The sequence below is a fragment of the Cygnus olor genome, chromosome 8 (assembly GCF_009769625.2).
Source record: "Cygnus olor isolate bCygOlo1 chromosome 8, bCygOlo1.pri.v2, whole genome shotgun sequence".
In the NCBI taxonomy this organism is placed as follows: Eukaryota; Metazoa; Chordata; class Aves; order Anseriformes; family Anatidae; genus Cygnus; species Cygnus olor.
The window spans coordinates 28,760,221-28,781,626 of NC_049176.1; the positions used below are offsets into that span (position 1 = coordinate 28,760,221).

At 37.9% G+C, this 21,406-nt stretch overlaps 1 protein-coding gene and 1 long non-coding RNA gene across 5 annotated transcripts in view; one reads left to right on the forward strand and one right to left on the reverse strand.

The window, feature by feature from the left end:
• Nucleotides 1-21,406, reverse strand: part of MYSM1 (Myb like, SWIRM and MPN domains 1) — a 23,581-nt gene continuing 2,175 nt past the window's right edge. Inside the window, exons 2-21 of one of the 4 annotated variants that reach the window (XM_040565647.1) lie at nt 16,204-16,413; nt 15,094-15,169; nt 14,840-14,910; nt 13,745-13,822; nt 13,590-13,616; nt 12,935-13,013; nt 12,149-12,247; nt 10,838-11,601; nt 9,762-9,892; nt 8,814-8,917; nt 7,771-7,848; nt 6,606-6,694; nt 6,272-6,326; nt 6,136-6,186; nt 5,379-5,453; nt 4,816-5,004; nt 4,376-4,508; nt 3,013-3,118; nt 2,830-2,884; nt 1-2,375 (exon numbers count right to left, since the gene is read on the reverse strand). In XM_040565647.1, the coding sequence (XP_040421581.1) occupies nt 2,211-2,375; nt 2,830-2,884; nt 3,013-3,118; nt 4,376-4,508; nt 4,816-5,004; nt 5,379-5,453; nt 6,136-6,186; nt 6,272-6,326; nt 6,606-6,694; nt 7,771-7,848; nt 8,814-8,917; nt 9,762-9,892; nt 10,838-11,601; nt 12,149-12,247; nt 12,935-13,013; nt 13,590-13,616; nt 13,745-13,822; nt 14,840-14,910; nt 15,094-15,169; nt 16,204-16,413 (2,635 nt within the window). In that variant the 3' untranslated portion in view covers nt 1-2,210. Of the gene's footprint in view, nt 2,376-2,829; nt 2,888-3,012; nt 3,119-4,375; nt 4,509-4,815; nt 5,018-5,378; nt 5,454-6,135; nt 6,187-6,271; nt 6,327-6,605; nt 6,695-7,770; nt 7,849-8,813; nt 8,918-9,761; nt 9,893-10,837; nt 11,602-12,148; nt 12,248-12,934; nt 13,014-13,589; nt 13,617-13,744; nt 13,823-14,839; nt 14,911-15,093; nt 15,170-16,203; nt 16,538-21,406 lie in introns of those variants that run through there. The other 3 variants (XM_040565645.1, XM_040565648.1, XM_040565649.1) reach the window with 3 other exon arrangements.
• LOC121074008 overlaps nt 16,307-21,406 on the forward strand; it is a 22,947-nt gene continuing 17,847 nt past the window's right edge. Inside the window, exon 1 of the long non-coding RNA XR_005822052.1 lies at nt 16,307-16,413. This is a non-coding gene — a long non-coding RNA (uncharacterized LOC121074008). The remainder of the gene's footprint in view (nt 16,414-21,406) is intronic.

Below are 21,406 nucleotides of genomic sequence, written 5' to 3' on the forward strand. Positions count from 1 at the left end.
CTGCTTCAGAAATATGTTTTACTTGATTTTTCTGACTTTTCATGACTTAACTCCAATTAATACAACTGCAGTACTTTAACTCACTTTAATTAGTAAACAGAAAAGCAGCTGGCACATCGGATGTCAGTGTTACCAAACAGTAGTAACATCCTGAAATGGTTGGAAATATACCATACACGGACAAAGAACATTATCTACTTCATACTGCTGTTACACATGAGGTTTAAATTTCTCTTTCTACAAATCGGAACTAATTACAGCTTTTAGTACATAAATACTGTGTGATTTTTCTACAGTACCCTATGCAAAACTGCAACAGAATACCTTAATACTGTAGAACGCTCCAAAACTAAGTGGGAATGGAATGCTTTGTCGACAAGAGCGCAGTCTAAATGAGAAATACAGAAAGCCATGCGGTATTTTTCATTAGGAAGTCTCAAAGATGATGCTTTAGAATATACACAGGCAGAGCCAACATGCCTTAAATAGATGGATGCACAAAGCTTGTAAATTATACACAGAAGCGGGACCTAAAACTGTGCATAAGCAGATAGACAGAGAACAGAAAGTAGAACATTCACCAATATTTTTAAGACCATAGCTCTTGAATCTGCATTGAGAGAACCATCAAGTGCTCATATTTTAATATGATCATGTTCTGCAATTCCATTTAGAAACAGGAGACTAACATGAGGCATGATTAAAAAAATAATTTCAACTTCTGCAAAGGAGTTCCCTCGTTAGGATGCAACTCTACAATTTTAAAGCTCTTCAAACTCTATTTATACAAATGAAAAGACGAAGTTAAAGATTTAAACATATAAAATCTTAAAATTCTACTTATATATATCGAAGTAGATACATATACATATATCTATATTTTTCAAATAAGAATCAAGCCTATTTTCATCCCCTCTAGGATAAACTCAAGTTTATACCCTCTAGGTATAAACTCAAGTTCTTGCCTGCTTCACGTTTTCAAATATATTTCAGACATACCCAAGAAACGTTGTCCAAGATAAATCTCTGTAAATAGTAGTAACTGTATACAAGTCACATTTCCTCTTAGAGATTTAGAGAACAAAACGTAAAACACATTTTTCTGTGAAGATTCAGTGATATAGCTCATGGAACCTGCTCACAGAGCTCATGCAAATTACAATCAAGAAAAATTCTCAAATGAAGATCAATCTGTTTATGACTAATTTCTGAATTTACACTTATATGAGATCATAATTGAAGAACTGATAAAACCAGTACGTTTTCTTGTTGACCTGCACATTGCAGAGAACTAAATTAAAAAGTTGTAGGAATTTGTTTTGTTGTTCTTGGTTTATTTTTTTCCCTCCTTCAAAAAGACAAATACTTTTCTGTTTGTTGCACTAAGCTCGCCATCAATGAGGAGCTCGTTTCCACAGGAAACAGTGGCAATTAGAAGTGGACAAATCACAGTGATCTAACAGAACAAGGTATCTTCCCGTAGAATGGAAGATCAGAGACTGTAACCTGTAATAAACAGGTGTTACCATTTCCACTGGAAATGAGCACAATTAGTAATGAGAAGTCAAAAACTTGCCAGCCCTTCCCCCACAAATATGGATGCAAGGTGGCAAAGAATATGCCAAAAAGCTACTTGACAACAGGGATCACTGGGGGGATGACAACGGATGATACAGTAAAGCAAAACTGAAGAAAATTTCAGATACCAGGAAAATTTAAAATGAGTGAACTAACAATCTTTCATTCAAGTGAAGTGGTCAATTTCTCTTCTGTGAATTCATTCAAACTTAGAAATTCTAAAGCATTAAGGAGCAAATTCACTGAGCATCAGATGCGTACCTGCAGATTAAAATATAATTAAAAAAAAAGAAAAGTCCAAAACTGAAAGACCTGAGAGAAGACAGGATACACTCTCCATGAAGACTGAATCACAGTAGTCAAGAACTCCTTCTCAAATGGCAGACTGTGGTAATTAACTAACCCTGTGATACTTGGTTTTTGCGAACTGCTAAATGTTCTTCATGTAGTCAGATCACACTCATTAGTTTTTCAAGGTATCTTTGAGCCATAACAATAAAAAGACATGGGATTCTTTGACTGTTACTATTAAAATGGTAATAATTTTGAAAGTTGACGTAATTGGGGCCAGGAGGAAAAGAAAATGGAAAGTAAGAAAAAAAGAAAAGTCCAGTTCTGTTTTGTTTAAGCCGTCACATTGGCAATTCATTTGAACATTCATTCTTACTTTCTTCAGCATTACTCTTTTCTTCACTCTTGTATGTGGAGAGGAATAAGTTTTCTATTTGAGTCAAGAACTCTTCAGCAATGAAGCAGTTTGTTACCTTGTCTAAAGTCTTCCTCATGCACTCCAAAAGCTAGTCAAGAGAAAAGGAAATTTTAAAATTATTGTTATTCCTGATTTTTCGTTTCCTTCTAGCTGATGAATATTTCATAGGTATTGTTTTTTCCCCTTTTCTTCCCCTTTCTTCTTCCCTCCCCCCCCCCACACACAATTGGAAAAGAGCCATACCCAATCATTGTAGCAATGAGTTATAACCAATTGTATGAAGAGGGGCAATACTTAAAGATCTTACTTTGTGATCAGTGCTCAATAAATGGCTATGACAAAAAAGGATTAAAACAGTCTCTTTTGCGCAAGGCGTGTATTACTTTGTAAATTAAGTTCTTTAAAACCAATTTATAGCTATTAGTCTACATCTCTGATTTTTAAAAATGTGACACCTCGTGATACCAAACAGATTTGTATTTTAAACAGTATTTAAAATTACAAAACGTTGCAATTGAAAATTCAAAGAAGCAAAAACTTACTTTCTGCAAACAAGTCAGGTCAGAATCTCTATGAAAAATTTTATCCATGGGGACACTGCTGTTGAAAGAGGAAAAGGAAGTAGTAGAAGGGTAGAAAGCAGACTTATATCTTCATTGAAACACCACTAATAAATATGCAGAAATTCTAAACTGACTATCTTCGTAATTTAAACAGATGTATACCTGTGACAGAATTTGTATTTTTCAATTATCCATCTTGTTTTTTCAAATATTAATTCCCACTGAGGTTCCTCCGACATCTGCTGTACTTCAAATTTGTAGGGCAGGCCTGTAATCAATTGAACATGAACATTCACTATTTATGTTCCTATAGATAATATGTGTTATTTATAAGCCCCGTTACTTGCCAACATTAAGGAGGCTGAAGTAGAAGTATGACATCTTTCATTGCAAATTTAATTTTGGTGGGAGTAGGCAACAAGTCTGCTCTCCTCCATATCCTCTGCAATTCCTCGTGCCATAAAGAAGCACACAGAAATCCACAGCGTAACAGAAAAAACAGCAAAATTAATCAAGTTTTTTTCTTTTTTATAATTTAGTACCACTTTTATTTTTTGTAGTTTAAGAATTATTGCACAGATGTGGTCACCACTTCACTTCCCCTACAGCTACGAAGCAAGTCTCCATTGTCTGTTCTGCTTACTTCCGCAGGAAAAAAAGAGGAGGAATTTCAGGTCACATGACCTCTTCTACTGCCTTGCCAAAAATATCGGAATCTTTCGTGCTTGGATACAAAAATCAGGACTTAAAACAGGGGAAGGGAGGACAGAGAAGAGGCAGAGACTACAGCCATAAACTGTTATCCTGGGAATTATCCACAGATTAATGTCAGGGAACGAGTATCTGATCAACACTTGAAATTCCATACATCTTATATGATGTGTTCTTAACTATTCAAGAAAGACATTCTGTTTTCATGAAATGCCAATGATATTTTTAAGCAACAACTTATACCTTATATCTTAGGTTGGGAGTCATGCTAGCACACCATTTCTAGGATCCGCTTGACAATTTGTCTTTCATATCTGCTTTTTTGTGGACAGCTGGCAAGTTTGACTTTTTAACGCTCTGTATATTAAATTAGTGGAGTAAAAATTCTTTGTCACTATAGCAGCCGAGTCTTTGCTATAATACTTCTGTGTCCTCTATCAAAGGATTAGAAACTATGCTGCTTTACAAGACTTAGCAATACACGTGAAACAGTTTCTCAGCTATTCATAGGATGCTGTACATAAGTAATAGTGACCCTTGCCCCAGCCTCTATTTCCTTACCAGATTGTGGGTAGTACTATGATAGTATACAGGAAAAACAATTCATTTATAGCTGTAAATTTTTGTCCCAACATCAAGGGATTGCAGGATTACTCTTTAGGTGAAAGTTTTGGTTTTGTACAGTAGAAATCCTCCCTTAGCACCACATATATACCTGTTTCTCAAGCTCCAGTTCAAGAATACACAACGTTTTTCCCTTAGTATCCAAACGAAAAAGGAAAATTAAAACAATGGGTAAACTATCAGTACTTACGGTAGAAGCCATCAGAACTGATCTCATCGCTAATTACTAAACAAGTCATTTGAGAGTATGGAAGAGGATTATTTCGGTTATAAGGACTTATAATCATTCCAATGAACATGGCACCACCCCTGGAGAAATAACTCTAGAGCAAACAAACAAACGACACAGATAAGAAAGTCTTTTTCACAACACCGTTCTGAAATTTTACAAAATAGAATAGACAAGTCAGAAAACACTGGAAAATCTGGCAAACATTCACACTTGTTCAACTTCATTTAAACCACCTTTATGTTAGCATGCCCTGCAGAGCTACAAACCAATTTATGAACACAGTTTTAATATGCATGAGTGCAGCAATGTGCATTAAAGTTGTAAATACCAGAGGGGCTTTAGAGTTGTTAGCTTTTTTTGGTTATTTATTTATTATTAATGTACAGACCAGTAAGTACCTGATATTTAGCTTGAGTGTCAATATCTCGTATAGAAGGGTTGGGGTCAAACGCCGGGTGGGAATGGTACCACCCTATAACACTGTATCCTCTGGCAGCAAGTGTTTCTGAGGCTTGTGTTTGCGATACCGGATCCATCTCACACTGCAGTCCTGTGCTGAGACTATTGCACGGCTCCGCTGCACAAACCTGTTAAAAAAGTCTCCAGATGGATAAATGCAAGAAATCTTAATCAGTTAAATAAAATTCATTTAAGGAATTTTAAGAGTCCGTACCAGATCTTCCTCATGAAAGAGCTGACAAGCCAACGTTTGAACAGAAGCATAAATAACGTTTGAAGATTATAGCGATGAAGGACAATTTTAATATACTTAAAGTAGTTGCCCTTAGGCTTTGAGCAACCCGGTCTAGTGGAAGGTGTCCCTGCCCATGGCAGGGGGGTTGGAATTAGATAATCTCCAAACCAAACCACTCTATGAGTCTATGTTTCTACGAAATTAATAAATATATTACCAAAACAGTTTTAACGTCATAGAGAAAATGGAGAAAAGATAAACACTTACCTCTACAATTTTATCAGCTTCAGAGTATCTTCCACCTAGCAACCCTATTACTTCTGCCATAGACACATGAGAGTGCTAAAATGATATTAAACAATTATTAAAGTTGTATAATTTCTCCTAACTTTGATTTGCACATGATAGAATGCACTGGCTTTCACAGTTGCAATTCAGTAATTTCTCAATGACATTTAGAAGGAAAACTTAGGACAGATAAAGACTCTAAAATAGCCAGCGCTTCAATTTGAAATAAACAGGAAAGATTACATCTGTTTGTTATACACTTGCATGGATACTGCATATCTTTATTATGCTTCCATATATAAAGCGAGCTAGCTTCAAACACCAAAGCCTGAATAATGCTGTGATGTGCTCAACAACTGCAAAAAACTTTGGTGCAATGTGTTGATATTAAAAGACAAGTCGTCCTATAAACACCCAGAGTAGCAGAAAACAAACCCAGAAGTTTTCAAAATGTCAAACTGTTTTAGACAATAGTTTTTAGTAAATTATGATTAAAGTACTAACACACCTATCAGTGCACAACCATTTACCTTCTAGAAAAACTGAGCACAATACAGAAAATGCATTAATCTTTTGGGGCTTTAATACTGGACTGTCACCTCTAGGTCTGAACGGAAAGAAGTTAAAAAGATTTAGCAGCACAGCATTTAGGTTATGTTGCCCATTAAAAATAAAACAAAACTAAAAACCACACACATGCATCATAGCTTTCTGAAAGATAAAACTTCATCCTCACCAAATCCATTATTAAAAGTGCTTCTGAAGACACTTTCACCTGAAAAGGTTCCTGAAATGATAAACACAATAATGAGTATAAGAAAAGTAATACAACTAAACAAAGCATTCTCAACTATTCACTCATAGATACATACCTGTTTTTCTTCAGTGAATAAACAGCATGGTATCAGCTGAAAGGGATCAAAGGAACTATAAAATGAAAGAAAATTTCTCTAAAGATGTAGGACAGTCAGGAAACTTTCCAAGTTTCCCACTGTCTCCTAGTGTAGGAAGAATGTCTTCTTCACTGGATTTGTTCATCCCATGTTAGGATGGCTTCCACCAAGTATAGAAACCTCACCACCCACACTTGTGAATTTCTGTATTAAACATTTGACATGCATACATGTTATTTGTTCCAGCCTGACACCACGCAAGCCAGTTGTTTTATTTCTGGATCTACATTTGAACATTACGTACTTTAAATACCTTTTTATTTGTCTTGAACCTTTAGAAGATTTTGCAGGTTTAAGTTTTTCTTCTTCTCTTCTTCTTGCTAATTCTTCAGCAGATAGATGCTAAGAAAAATAAATTAATCTGTCAATGTCTTATGTGCTCTTTCAGTAGTGATTCTAAGACAAGGCCAAAACGAATTCTTGCTATCAGTGTCCTCTTGATATGCTACCAATTGTTGTGTTACAGGACTACTCAAGACAGAAGGCAACAGCCACAGCAGAATCAAACAGCATGAAAGTAACGATAATTAGAGACCTAGTCTGCAAGACTGAAGAGAGAATTCTTACATTTCTGAAGGCAACCAAATGAAAAAAAAAAAAATCACAACCTAATCCCAAACTATACATAAATGCAAATCTGGTAATTAAGGAGGAAAGTTTATCATGCCACCTTTTCAGGGATTCATGTTTTCAAATTTTTCTTTCAACCCAGAGCTGTATTTTGCAGAAAGTAAAGCTATGAAGAAAGGTAAACTATGAAACTGTAGTATGTGGTGGTTTTCTGTGGTTTTATTTTTTTTAAATAACAGTAGAAAGTCATCTCATTTAGCTTTTAAATATCCAGAATAAGAAAAAAAAAAGAATCAGTTTTTTTTTTTTTAAAGGAAAAGGTGAACCAATATTTTCCTGCCAGATTCGTGGTAATTCTGACTCAAATAAAACTGAACTTTGTAATGAAATAAGACTGATTTATTTTAAGTTATAAGCAAAAGGAATCAGCACAGAAATTCATTTCAGATTTTTCTGATCCTTGATGACTTAATATTTTAACCTTAGCATTGACTTACACTATCCTCCACCATGCAAAGGTTTTATTTAACATGAAGCAAAACCAATTTTTCTATAACTGAAAATAAAGGGTCATGAAGTCTCCTACAAAACAAGGCAAAGAGCTTTACAGGCATAAAATTATGTAGGTCCATACACACTCACAACATGAATACCTTTGTAAACACCAAAGTACAGTTGTATTTATCAGCAGATGTAACAACTGCTACATTATTTTTAGTTTTGCTGTTGCAGAACCAATAATTTAAATACCTATAAGAGGAAAATGGTTGTGCAATATCTGATGCAACACCACCTGCTAGCCATTAGCAAGAATTACTTCTGTAAATAGAGTTTAAAACATGAGTTACCTCAAATGTCTGTCCTTCCAAATCCTTAGCATCACACCAGTTTCCCCAAGGGTCTCGCACTCGCCGTCTTCTTGTACGCTGCAGCAAGCAAATCAACGTGAGTGAAAGATCAAACTTCTGAAAAAACTGCATTTGCTTCATTTAATCAATCATAACAACATAATCCAAAAGGTTACTGCTGCATGAGTTTTAATAACACTATGACATATTTCCAGAAAAGAAAAAACACCCCTGGAGTTCTGCAGAATTAAGTAGCTTACAATGTGCCATGAAATATCACCAGTGAAGTTTTCAGTTTTTAAGGCTGTAAAGAAAAACACCTGGATGACACTCCACGGAACATCAACAGCACATTATTATCCAACTGCAAATTACAGCACAGACAACACAAAGCTATAAACCAGTATGTTTATGTCTAGTGTATGCTACTGTTCTTTATATTAATTTTTTTTTAAGTGAGATTGATTTAGTTTTCTTCTCATCAACTGATTTACTCTGCTATGAAGTACTTAAAAATGCTACATTAAATGCAAATATGAAAATTAAATCTGGCAAACATTTGTAACTCACGTAATTACGAATGAGTTACTACTGTGCTTAACTGAGAGCCTTATGCACGCAGGAAGTAATATCATATACACAGTATACTTAATGATTAAAACACAAGCAACTTAATCACACGCTACCAATAAACTCCACTGTTTTCTGGCTAATTTAGGCTAATAAATCATGGAGAGATGGAAAGAAGTGGCTGGGGCTACGTGGAAAAGACTGAAACATAATCTTTGATTTCTGTTCAGGTACTTATCTTTATGCAAGAAAAGAGAAATTAGGACAGATACCTGTCAGAAAGCAAAACTTCAGACTAACTTAGGACTTACTTAAGACTAACACTTGAATTGCACAGCATCCTAAGGAAACAGCAAACCGAACAAAAGAAGTTTCCTGAGATGCCCTGACTTGAAAATAAAAACTGAAAAAACTTACACGTTAAGTGTTTTTTTTTCCCCCCACCTTCTTCTCCCCCACCCCCAAAAACGTACCATGGACTGCAAACGCTGAGCAAGCTGGTATGCTTCCACTGTGTCTTTGCCTTCTTTGGAGCGTGTTTTATCAGCTGGTTGGGGCCTGTTATAGACAGCCTGTTCTACAGAACAGATAAACAGATACATGCTGTACTTCAGTAAAGTATGAAGCGATAAGCAAATGCCATAAAGAAGAACCCAACACACTGAAATGACATCTCCTGATGGTCATATTACTGAATGATTGTAGTCTTCTCTCACTACCAAAGAATTTTTAAGACAGAAAACCTCCTTCCTTCCTGTTAATTAATTTCTAGTAACTTCTACTTCAGACAAAATTTATTGTAGGTCATTCCTCTCTTCCTAGGTGTCCTTCAGCTCAGGACCAAAATCAACCCAATATAGAGCCTCTCAGAGTACTAATGACAGTAACTTTTAGGTGTATACATACTTTTACTCTGTCAATTCTAGTATTTGATTCTTGTCAGAAGTAGTTGAGGGCAAAGACATTGTTTTATTTAGGAAATACCTATAATTCAATATGGGAAAGCAGGGAAAGGAAACAGTAGCTCTAATGCTATTTTCGGGGGAAGGAAGGCAAAATTTCAGGTGCAGTATGTCTTAGGACTTCATGCTAAATGAAGTACTAAGATTCTCTGCTACAGAACCTAAATAAACAACTATTTAAGACTTTTAAAGTACAGGGAGCAGAGAAGTTAGAAGACTATCCACGTGTACACTTGGTTCTGCTTAAGTGCAGTCATCTGTGCTTCAATGAAGTGAACTTTGACTTTCTTTTGAAGACTTATCTACCAACCTTCACGTTCACCCTTCCCATGAAAACATTCATTTTAATAGGAAAGCTGACACCCAACAATAGATGCTCTCAGGATGCACCAATTAAAATTTAAGTTTTGAATCAATTCCAATAAAAAAAAATATATATATATATATATATTTTTTTACCACAGCCGAAGTTAATTGCTCCTATTAATTCCAAGTATGTGTGGATCCGTCCAATACAGTTAACATCACCGCAGTTCTTAAGGCCCGGACGCACAGAGGTCTTGTTCAGGTATTTGGGTTTACATCTCTCCCTAAAATAAAGCAGAACACATCATCAAATCACAAAACAAACCATTGAAGGGGGCAACTTGTGTGACTTCTCTGAGGTTAAGATGAGACACCGAAATGTTTTTTTCCCTGATGCACACACCATGCAGAGCAATTGCAGCAAAAACACAAGTTTCACAAAACAAATTTAAATTAGAATAAGCTGTTAATATACTAAGGCCACTCAACGAGAACCCAGTTAGACTTGGTAATTCTTTCTACTAAAAAGCAAGCTAACCCAGCCAACAAGCACGTAAACCAAAACTGTAACAAGCTATGCTTAGCCTGCTACCACAGATCATTAAGGTTCCTTAAACTGATTCTTTGCAGATGGAACATAAAATATTCAAATGTACAAGCACTACTCCAAATTGATTCTTAATTTGAAGTTTTTTTGATCAAGAATCTTTTCTACAGTGCAGACTTCCTTTTAGCTGCCCTTCTATGAAGGCATTGCTACACGCCATTATGGAACAAGTTTAATCAGATATTTTGAAGAAACATTAAAGCCATATATGCTTTCTTATATATTGGATGACAAAAACTGAAAGGAAAACAAGCATTGCCAAAATGGTAGCCAGACTAACTACTATACCAGAACAAAATGCTTATTTTTGTAACGCTTCGAAATATTTCCATTGCCTAGCTTCCAGAATGCCACAAAAAAACAAAAGGAGGAGTTAAAAGAAGCATTAATAATCAGGGCTGTTCACTGGTAATCTTTAGAATGCTACCATATAAATAATCATATTATTTTCAGAAGCAAGCTATTGGGATTAAGTACTGCTTTAGCTACAACCAAGGAGGACACAAGTGACATTCCAACCAGTTGCAATTAGATGATCTTTAAGGTACCTTCCAGACCAAACTATTGTATGATTCTATGATTTGAATCCCTTATTTCAGAAAGCAAAATTAACGCATCTTACCATTGATCCAAAATATAATTCCTAATTTTCAAGTAACGCTCTGGTGTTTTAGCCTGACGCCCTTCAAAAAATTCAGGAATAGCTTGTTTTTCTTCTTCCAGGATGATGCTTCTATCAATCTCCACTTCTTGATCAGGTGGCTTAAGCTCCTCTGCTTCCTCTTGATGATCTTCATCCACTTGGCAGGGAGAATGAAAAAGCAATCCATTATCAGCAAGGTCTCTCTGCTCCTCATTACGCTCTTTATCAGCAACTTGTCTAGACCCATGAGATGTTCCTGTTCTACCTTGTTCAACTTTCTCAATAAAATTATTGCATTGCTGGTAATCTAAATTCACAGATTTATCACCGTTCATGTGCTGAGAACATGTTGCTGCGACACCTCGAAATAGTAACACATCCGCTGTGTCCTGTTTGGTATGCTGAGAATCTTCTTTAGGTAAAGAAATAGCAGAACCATGTCCAACAGATAGAAAAACGTGTTCCATTCCTTTCGTTTCTTCAACTGGGCTTCTTGAAATCACAGATAATTCAGGTTTTCCAGCATCTTGCTGGAACGTAGGAGGAAATAGTTCATCCATGTCATCGGTTATGTCTACTTCTTCATCATCTGACAGCTTTTCAATTTTCACTGCATTCAGATTAGGGTCTGCACGGCCTCTCAAGTTTCCAGATGACCATGCTTCTACCCTTATCCCATCTTCAGAAGGAAGACTGCTACCACACTGATTTTGCTCTTCTTTTTCAGATTCATCATTTTTTGCCTTAGAAAAGTACAAAATACTTTTAGGAGGAAAAAAAACAACAAAACAATCCCCTCTGCCTGTAAAATTGAAATTTTACTTTCTAACACATTTTAATCCATTGCAATCAACTTTTACACAGCATTATAGGTATACTAGTCAAAGTCTACTAGCATTTACTTTAGTTCAAAAACAGACAATAGTAATTCCTTCTTAAAAGCCCCTAAAGTTTCAAATGCAACTAAAGCTAAAACTACAATGAACGTGTAGTTCATTTTAGTTCATACAGTAAAGCTATAGTGTAGAAAACAAGTATTTTCAGACTAAAAATCAACATCATGAGAACTTAGTTAACTGCACATTGTTTAGTTATACCAGCAATAAAAATATTGAAGTCTTTCTGGGAATTTGAAGTCCTGTCTAATTTCATATTTAAATCTGCAAAGAAGCATGTTCTACTTTTCTGAATATGAAAAGAAATAGACTAGGTACTTTGACAGCAGTATCCTGAAAAAGACAGATGAAAACCAAACTACACATACAACAACATACTCGAGATACTGCTTACCTTGTTCTTAAAGTACTGCCTAGCATAGCTCTTTACTTGTAGAACAGTACGACTTCCAATCAACTTGGCAATTTTTGTCCACCGGCGACCAAACTTCACCTAGTACAGAGCACATTGAAGTTAGCCAGCCTCTGATGTTACGGACATTGCACTTTATGTCCAAGAAGGATTTAAAAACTCAATCATTCATTACAAACACACAAACAGTACAACTAAACTCAAGAATCTCACTAGTCATATTTTACCAAGAAAAAAAGCACATCCAGCAGTAAGAATTATTGCTGTTCTTCACTCAATGCAGACATGCTATAAATTGTGTTGCTTATTAACTCGAGGAATCCTGCTGAAATAAATTTGTACTTGCTGAATCAAACCCTACTACATTCAACACTGTACAAGCATACCATCTCTAAAAATCTTGAAATACTAGCTAACAGATTTCACTTTATTAGCTGACTTGCTTTAACTACAGAATGTAGTATGCAATTAACTACAGCAATATGATTATACAATTCATAAAGCTGCATGTTTGAGATACTTTGTGATCTCAAATTGTAATCAGTCTCACACAAACAAAATCTGGTAAACAAACAGAACCATTTTTGGCAATTCATCAGTATAAATCTGATTTATCATTACACCCTTAGTAGGTGGCAATTATTTTTAACAAATTAGAAGTGCAAAAGCAGAAGCAGATAAATATAGCAAGCTTACTTATTATTATTTTGCTACTGAAGTTAAATTAATGACATGTAAACAAGATATTACATATAAACATAAACATACCAGTCCTTGTTCAAACAGTTCTTTTTCTTCTGACGTCCACTTCACTGAGTAGCTAGTTGATTTTGTAGGTGATCGCACCCTAGAACAAGAAGGAAACCGAAGTTAGTGGTTTCTTAAAAACATTCTCAAGTCTCAGTAACTGAAGACAACTCCTGACAAGAGGACTAATACTCATCTCCTGTAAAGCTCAGGGTATTGTTTTAAGCATGAATGTGGCTGAACATTGAGAATTATGTCAATTTTTCTAACACAAAGGAAGATTCAAAACAACACAACATTTGTCAGTAACTAATAATGCAGAGTACATAGAACAAGTAAACAGAGAAGTTCAGGCAAGAAAGCTAACTTGAATCAACACTTTTTTTTTAAATATAAGGACCACTGTGCTACAAAACATATATATATATATATATATATGTGTATGTATGTATGTGCGTATTTTACTACAGGCCTCTTACTACACACATTTCTGTGTGCTGAAAGATCCCTTACATAATTTTGTACAGACAACTTAATCTTGTGGAACTATTTTTTGTGTACTGTATCTTAACAAATCAGAAGCCACACTGAAAAATGTAACTCAATTAAAGTGTAAAAATGTATAAAAGTAATAAAAAAAATAAAATAAATAATACTCTTATTAAAGTGTACGTACATGACCTTTCCAGTTTTCTTATGTGGACTGCAAATACAAAACAGAATGAAATTAAAATTAGTAATTGTGATGCTATTGCATATCTCAGCAAGCAACCTTATTGTAGAAGGACTTTTAGTTTCTCATGTGAGTTTTTTTTCTAGAACACGACTTACCTTTTCATAGATCTTTTCTCTGCTTCCTTTTGATTGAGCCATATTTTCTCAGAAAGTGATTTATTAGATAAATAATATCTGAAATTGTTATTAAGAACGTTTTCAAAGCATAAGGAATAGCTGTACATGTGAGAATTCTAAAAATCGTATAAATTACACTGGCTCACGATCATTCAGTTGTAGAAATAACTGCACATACGGCTTTCAAAACTGAAATATGCACTATTTCACATACTCCTAGTAGTAACAAAGAAGGAAGGGGTATTTGATTTCTGAATCTACACGCTCACTTTACTTTGAGCAAACTAGGTATCCTGCTTCCACAACAGAATTTTTCTTTTTTGACATAGAAACCATACTGAGTACTTTTCTTTGTACTTATACCTTATCCGTTTTCAAATTAATCCTCAATAATTCATTCTGTTGCTTTATTTTCTTGTTTCTTTTATTACTGAGTATCACTCAATCACAAAAAGAACATGAACATAAATTGGACCATGAATAGTACTGCCATCACCTCCCTTGATTGCTGAGGTCAACTTATGCCAGAAACACTACTAATGATAAGAATATTTCAGCCAAAACTTTAAAAAAAAATAAAGCTGTTCCTTCCACTCATTTCATCTTGCATGCTGTCAAAGTATACACGTAACAAGACCAAAAAAAAACAACAAAACAGTGAACCAGTGCAAGTGAAGAACTTGTGCTACCTATGTAAGGCCTACAAATTCTGTAATTTAAGTCATCCCTGCCCCTACCTCAATGTCTTTCCAGCTGTCTCTTCCTCCCTCCCTCTCAAGCGAGCACCCAAGAACATTACGTTTCCAACCAGTAAACTATGTAACTGTGACTATTTTTAGGTATTGTCAATAGACCGTGAAGAAGCCAACAACTTAGCATCAGCGTGAGCTAGGGGTAGCTGTATCATTTAATTAAGGGATCCTCTCTGACTCCTGTAATCTGCCTACAAGGTGAGAGCGTTCCAGTCACATTCACAAGGAAACGCGAATTTGTCCGTTTCCTTTGGAAACAAGAAGTTTTCTGTTCTCACACAGAAAAAAAACAAAACATAAAAGCACGTCAGGAAAAGGATACTCTTCCTCCAGCAACATTTTCTCAATGACAGCCCTGTTTTCTTCACTAATGCTGCTGTCCAATGTCCACGGCTGCAAATAATACAAATATTTCTTAATCTTTGAATTCTGTCATGCTGTTATTTGAGTACCAAGATTCAATATATAATAGCTTCTAAAAGAGCATGTACAAGAACATGTAGCATGTAAGAGAATAGAGAAAACAGAAGCTGTGATAACCTTGCTAGAAGTAGCGTTCATTTTAGAATTGCTTACAAGACTGTTATCAGTTCTCCAAGATGAATCAAGATAGTGGTCCTGCAGCAAGCTTGAAGCTGTATTTTCATGATCTCTGAAAAAAAAAAACAAAAACTGTTCAAAAACAACACAAATATATTCAAACAAAATGAATGCTGTCAGAGTTAAAATAAATGTACAGTTAAGTAACAGAATCATTAACAGAAGATGGCAGAATGAGATACTAAAGCTAAAAGCCATACATTGCAGACCATTGTGTAATGTTACTCTTTCATAATACTCCATGAGATCCAAAGGATAAGGGGCAGCGCTAGGTTAAAGGTTGCACCAGATGATCCTAGAGGTCTCTTTCAGCCTCAATGATTCCATGATCACACATGGCATAACCCCCTCAGCATCTTTATTAGTGCTCTCAGTAGTAACATCTCACCTCTAAGGTGTATGAGATACCACTGAAACCCCAAGTAGTAAAAAATCTCATCCAGAAACACTGCAAGCAGGAGGGATCTGCAAATTACACATAAATGAACAATGCCAGGATTTTATGGTCAATTACAGAACTACGTTTTTTAATAGCGCCACTGATTTGTGCTATCTCCACTTAACATTTCTCCATCTTTCCACTCATCCCCTTATAATGAAAATAATGTTTTCTTCTAGAGGAGTGCACATATGCACATAAGGTTTAATAGAACCATAACGAATAGGGTGGTTAGTGCTCTTACAGACTTCATCCAGATTACAATTTTTCTGTAAATAAGTGGTTTTTACTTTGAGAAGACCACCACTGATGGACTGCCTTCTACCTTAATGCGGCACAAAACCTCCCTACCAATTTATGTAATCACTTGTTATCAAAGTCTCCACAGAGATGTCTGAATGCCCTGCAGGACAGGAGCCCTACACCCTTACCCCGCCACCAAAACGAAGCCCACCCCCGACCCCCCACAGCCCCGTGCCACCACCACGAACACCCCTCAGGGGACCCCAAATCCCCTCCTGCACCCCACGACCCCCGAGCCCGGCCAAGAACGGGGTCGGACGAGCGGCCCCCCGGCTCTGTCTCCCGCCGCCACAGGCGGCCGCGGCCCCCCGAAGCCCTCCCCCCGGGGCACCGCCTACACTCACCCCGGAGCCCCCTCGCCGGGCACAGCCGCCGGGTCCCCCTCGACATCCACCTCCGGCTCCTCCGCCGCCATCACGGCGACCCCGCGCTCTCGCGAGGCGAAGAGGGACCGGGGCAGGGGGTGGGCAGCATGGCGGCGGCGCACGCGCGGCTCCCGGGGTGAAGCCGCGCCCTGAGGAGAAGCCGGGCGGAGGCGGGGAGATGGCGATGGGGTGAGTGGGGCTGGAAGGCCGTGGGGCCGAGGTGATGGCTGGGCAGGTCCCTGCGTGAGGGAAAGCGGGCTGCCCGGCCCTGAGTCCTGGCCCCGAAGGGATACACGCTGGCCGAGGGGCCTTGTTGTGGTGCATTGGTGCCTTTTGCCTCCAGCCGCATGGTCACGTTTGTTAATAGAATCATAGAATCATATAATCCTAGAATCATTAAGGTTGGAAAAGGCCTCCGAGATCATCTAGTCCAACCATCACCCTGCCACCAATGTCACCCACTAAACCACGTCCCTAAGCACCATGTCCAACCTTCCCTTGAACGCCCCCAGGGATGGTGACACCACCACCTCCCTGGGCAACCCGTCCCAATGCCTGACTGCTCTTTCTGAGGTGAAATGTCTCCAAATTTCCAACCTGAACCTCCCCTGGTGCAACTTGAGGCCATTCTCTCTAGTCCTGTGACTGGTTACCTGTGAGAAGAGGCCAACTCCCAGCTCCCCACACCTTCCTTTCAGGTAGCTGTAGAGAGCAATGAGGTCTCTCATCTGGGAGATGGCAGCAGAAGGGCGTTGTGCTCCTTAAAGCATTGTAACATGGCCATCAAAATCCCAGTTTTATTTCCACGTGCTTTTAAACGTGTTCCATTTTGCAAGGAGCATTTGGCCCTTCATGTGATGGCGCTTCTGTTCACGTAGTGAAGGGAAGCGTGAAAGGCCAACTGTCACTGTGAAGAAAATGACCACAGAACACTCAAGAACATGTTTCTGTTCCAAGATGGCAATACAAATACTTTGCTTTGAACGAATAAATTCTGTTGCAGCCTTTTTATTCTGAACATCTTTGTGCTGGACTCAGTTTGAAAGTGAAATTAGTAAACAGAAAATGTGGTAGGTTGATTTCATTCTCTCTGCTCAAAAATACAAAAACAAACTAAATGCTGTAATGAAAGACAGAAAATCGATTTTTTATAGTCCCAGGTTATGTTAAAGTCACGAGATAGGGTATAACACACGTGCAAAGAGGGGCCAGGCCAATATTGAACATTAGTGCAGCACCCAGTAGTGCCCTGAACACAGCAACACTCTCGCCGCAAAGTTTTGGGGCCCCACCACTCCCCTGGTTGGATTATATCAAGCCTTGTGACAGGATTTATTAGCATGAAGAAGTAGCTGTAGTAAATCTGAACGTGCCCGATGATATGTTTAAGATACGGCTTTTGGCTTTTTCTGTGGCCTCTTTTGATTACAGACTTAATTCTGCCTGTCCTAACATAATTCTCAGTCATACTGGGCAACAGCACTATCCAAATTATTTTAAAGAATAATTCTGCATTTACATTTAAAATATTTGCTTTACATATTCATCTTGTTATTAACATTTTCTTTTTCAAAAGTGTGACAATTTGGGCCTGATTTTCTGTTCTGTTAGATTCTGCTACTTGCAGCGGGGTCTTTTTGAGACTGTTAGCAGCTAGTAGGTTTGCTTTTTCTCCTTGTGACCAGTTTATGAGGGAATTTACAGCATTTAAATGACCGGCCTTGCAAGCACAATGCAACGGAGTGTCCTTGCTGTTGTCTAAGGCATTGATGGCTGCCCCATAACTCAGTAACAAATTTATCAAGTCACTGTGTCCATATTCTGCTGCAATATGCAGTGCAGTCTTTCTCCATATGTTTCTGTCATCAATATTCTTATTTTTCCCTGTTGTCAGAAGAAGTTTTACAATCTCTGTGTTTCCTTTGATGGCCGCATAGTGCATTGGAGTACATCCATCCATGTCCTTAACCCCAAGTCTTCCTTTTGTAGCCAACAGAACTCTGACGACGCTGAGATGTCCTCTCTCAGCTGCAGCGTGCAGGGGGGTCCTTTTCTCTTTGTCTTGTGCATTGGGGTCAGCGTTAGCATTCAGAAGCATCTCCACCATTGTTTTGTCTCCTTTTTCAGAAGCATAATGTAAAGGTGATTTTGACTGCCTATCCTTAGCATTAACACTGGCTTTGTGGTGCAACAGCTCTTGGGCAACTTCAGTGTTACCTCTCTGACTTGCAACATGCAGAGGAGTCACCAGCTCTTTAGTGACAGCATTAACTTTGGCCCCGGCATTGACTAGCAGGCTAACTAATGCTGCTTTATTACGCAGTGCAGCGACATGGAGCGGGGTTTCGTCAGCCTGATTCGTAAGGTTAACTTCCATCCCTTTGCGCAGGAGCAGATTTGTGATGGGGGCAGCCCCGGCCTGAACTGCCAAGTGCAAAGCTGAGTCTGAAGCAGGAGTCTTTATTCCCAAGTTTGCTCCCTTTTCGATTAGAACTTGTGCGGACTCAGCCTTGCCTGTTTCGCATGCCAGGAGTAAAGGAGTGTACTGCATTTTGTTGTAGGCGTTCACATCTGTACCTCGGTCAGCTAAAGCCGCTACAACACCATGCAGATTTTTCTGTACAGCTTTAAAAAGAGTTGACTCCATCAAGTCAGATGGCAGGTCTTTAGAATATTCTAGCAGCATTTTGAAGATGGATGGGTGGTTGCTGTTGAAGGCTCTTTCAGCCATGCTGGAATCAACCCTGGCTCCGGCCTCTAGCAGTACTTTTGCAGTGTTTTCAAACCCACAAGAAAGAGCGTAACTGAGAGCGGTCTGTCCTCGTCCGTCCTTCCCATCAATGGAGGCACCACTCTTTAAAAGCATTTTCACCAGACTGCTGTCATCTTTAAGAGCTGCCCTGTGCAAAAAGTTGTGCTGGTTCCTGTAGCTTCTTGCCTCTTCTCTCAGGAGCACCTTCAGTATGTGACCGTGGCTGTTCTGCGCGGCCACATGAAGCGGCATCTTGCCTTCTTTATCCAAGCTGTACATGGAAGCGCCGCACCGCAGAAGCACTTTCACCGCATCACCGTGGCCCTTCTCAGCAGCCCTGTGCAGTGGTGTTCTTCCTTTCTTGTCCTTCACATCTGGCTTAGCACCTTTGCTGATCAAATATTCCATTATTGCTAGGTGTCCATTAGTGGCTGCAACATGCAGAAGGGTTTCTCTTGAGGAGTTTAGTGCGTTAATATCATTATCTTTCAGTGTTTTCTCTAACTCAGAAAGACAGCCCTTAGCAGCTGCACCAAAGATGCCTCTATCAGAGTGACCTTTTCTAGGTTTTGCTGCTCTTGAAAGTTGGGTTTCTTTTTTCCTGGTCTTAATAGCCCAATCTTGCTTTTTTCTTTTAGGACTCACTTTTTTTACCTGGTGCCGTTCACTGCTATTTTCAAACCAAACCTTGTCTTTTTCGAGTAAGTATCCTACCAATTGTCTTCTTGCATCTCTGATGCTTTCATTAACTTCGCTGACATATTTTCTCATCTCGTTATAAAGTTTTGGCTCCACCTGCTTTAAACAAGGATAAAAAAAGAGCCTGCAGGCTCGTTCGCCTTGAGAAATCAGTATGTCTAAAACTCGGGAGTTCTTTTCTGTTCGTGTCCTGTAGAAACTCATGACCATCTTTTTTTCAGGGGAAAAAATACCATTGTCTATCAGCCAGTTCAGCAGATGGTCTGGGTCATTTATGCCTTCTATTAGCTCCTCTCTTTTAATTCGTAGGACTTCAATTGCATATGGATTTGTAAACAGGCTGGTTGAATGCATGGTCACGTTGATAAGCAAAGAGAACTGAGCTGTTGTTCGACGTTTGGAGTTGAGTACGAAGTAGCAAAGTGGGATCACATCACTGCATGCAGTCTTTTTTATAGAACTATGAACCAGCAGTTGTTGTAGTTCAGTGATAAGTCTTTACAGAATGAGAAAGAAAGCAAAACTCTCTCACCTTTAGTTTTCCAGTTTTGTTAGAAGTCCTTTGATCTTCTCTGTTCTTCCTTAGCAACAAGTGACGTTTAATAACAAAACAAAAATCGGTGATTTATAAAGATACTCCACTGGGAAGACTTCTTCCAGACTTTTAAATGTAAAATAAGGGAGGAAAAAAATGCTTCTGTGAAGCTGGTGTTTTAATACAAGGTTTGGGTTTATCAGGTTCCTTTGGGCCAAGCTGTTTTTTGTAGGTGCCGAAATGGCCAGTCTTTTAGACATGACAAAAGAAAATCAGCAGCGTAGTTACAGTTGCTATGATTGCATACTTTGTACTGTCTTAAATGAAAGAGTACACATTGCCAGCTATGTAGGTGAAAGCCCTATAATGTAATGAAATGAAAACATGAAGATGGAGATAAAAATAAGCTGTCTAAGGCAGCTGGCTATAAAAAGCGTTCCAGCCTTTCTATTATGAGTTACAACTTCAGTCTGTGAGGTGTGTTTGACTTTAAGGTTATTTAGCTTGTCATTCTTAAAACCTGCCTGGAACATAATTCTTTTACATGAGGTGGATCAAGGTGTGTGATTCAGTACACAACGTTTAAAGTATAATTAAGTAAGGCTTCAAATCTGTGAATATGTATAGTCCTCAGTATGCGTGTAGGACCTTTGAATCTAGCTGTAATTAATTTAACTTATTGGTGTTTAAATCCCTCACGGAGAGAAGTAAATACAGTAATAATCATCTGCATATTTGGAAAACAATTGAGAGAGAAATTAAGATGACAGGATTCTGTAAGAGCAAGAAGTAAAATGAGTTGAAAAACTGACAGCTTGACCTTATTTAAGCAAATGGGAAATTTTGCCATCTGTTCCTTTGCTCAGCGCCCTTTCTATCGGGTCCTGCTACCTTTGCATGTATTTTCTTTAATAGTATGTACAATGTGACTGATAAGATTTTTTTTTTTGAAGTTGACTTTATAAGTAAGACTACAAAAATTACTATATTAAAAAAAAAACAAAGATTTATTAAATAAATAGCCAGGAAAATCAAGACTTTAATATATGTTTTGAAAGCCAGCCAGTTACCAAGTCAGCAAATTTGACAGCCAGTTTAAGAGCCCAATAATTCCTCTGAAATGCAAAGGAGGGCACTACACCAAGAACAGCAAAACTTTTGTCATTTAGTTAATCATTGTTAACACTTAACATGGA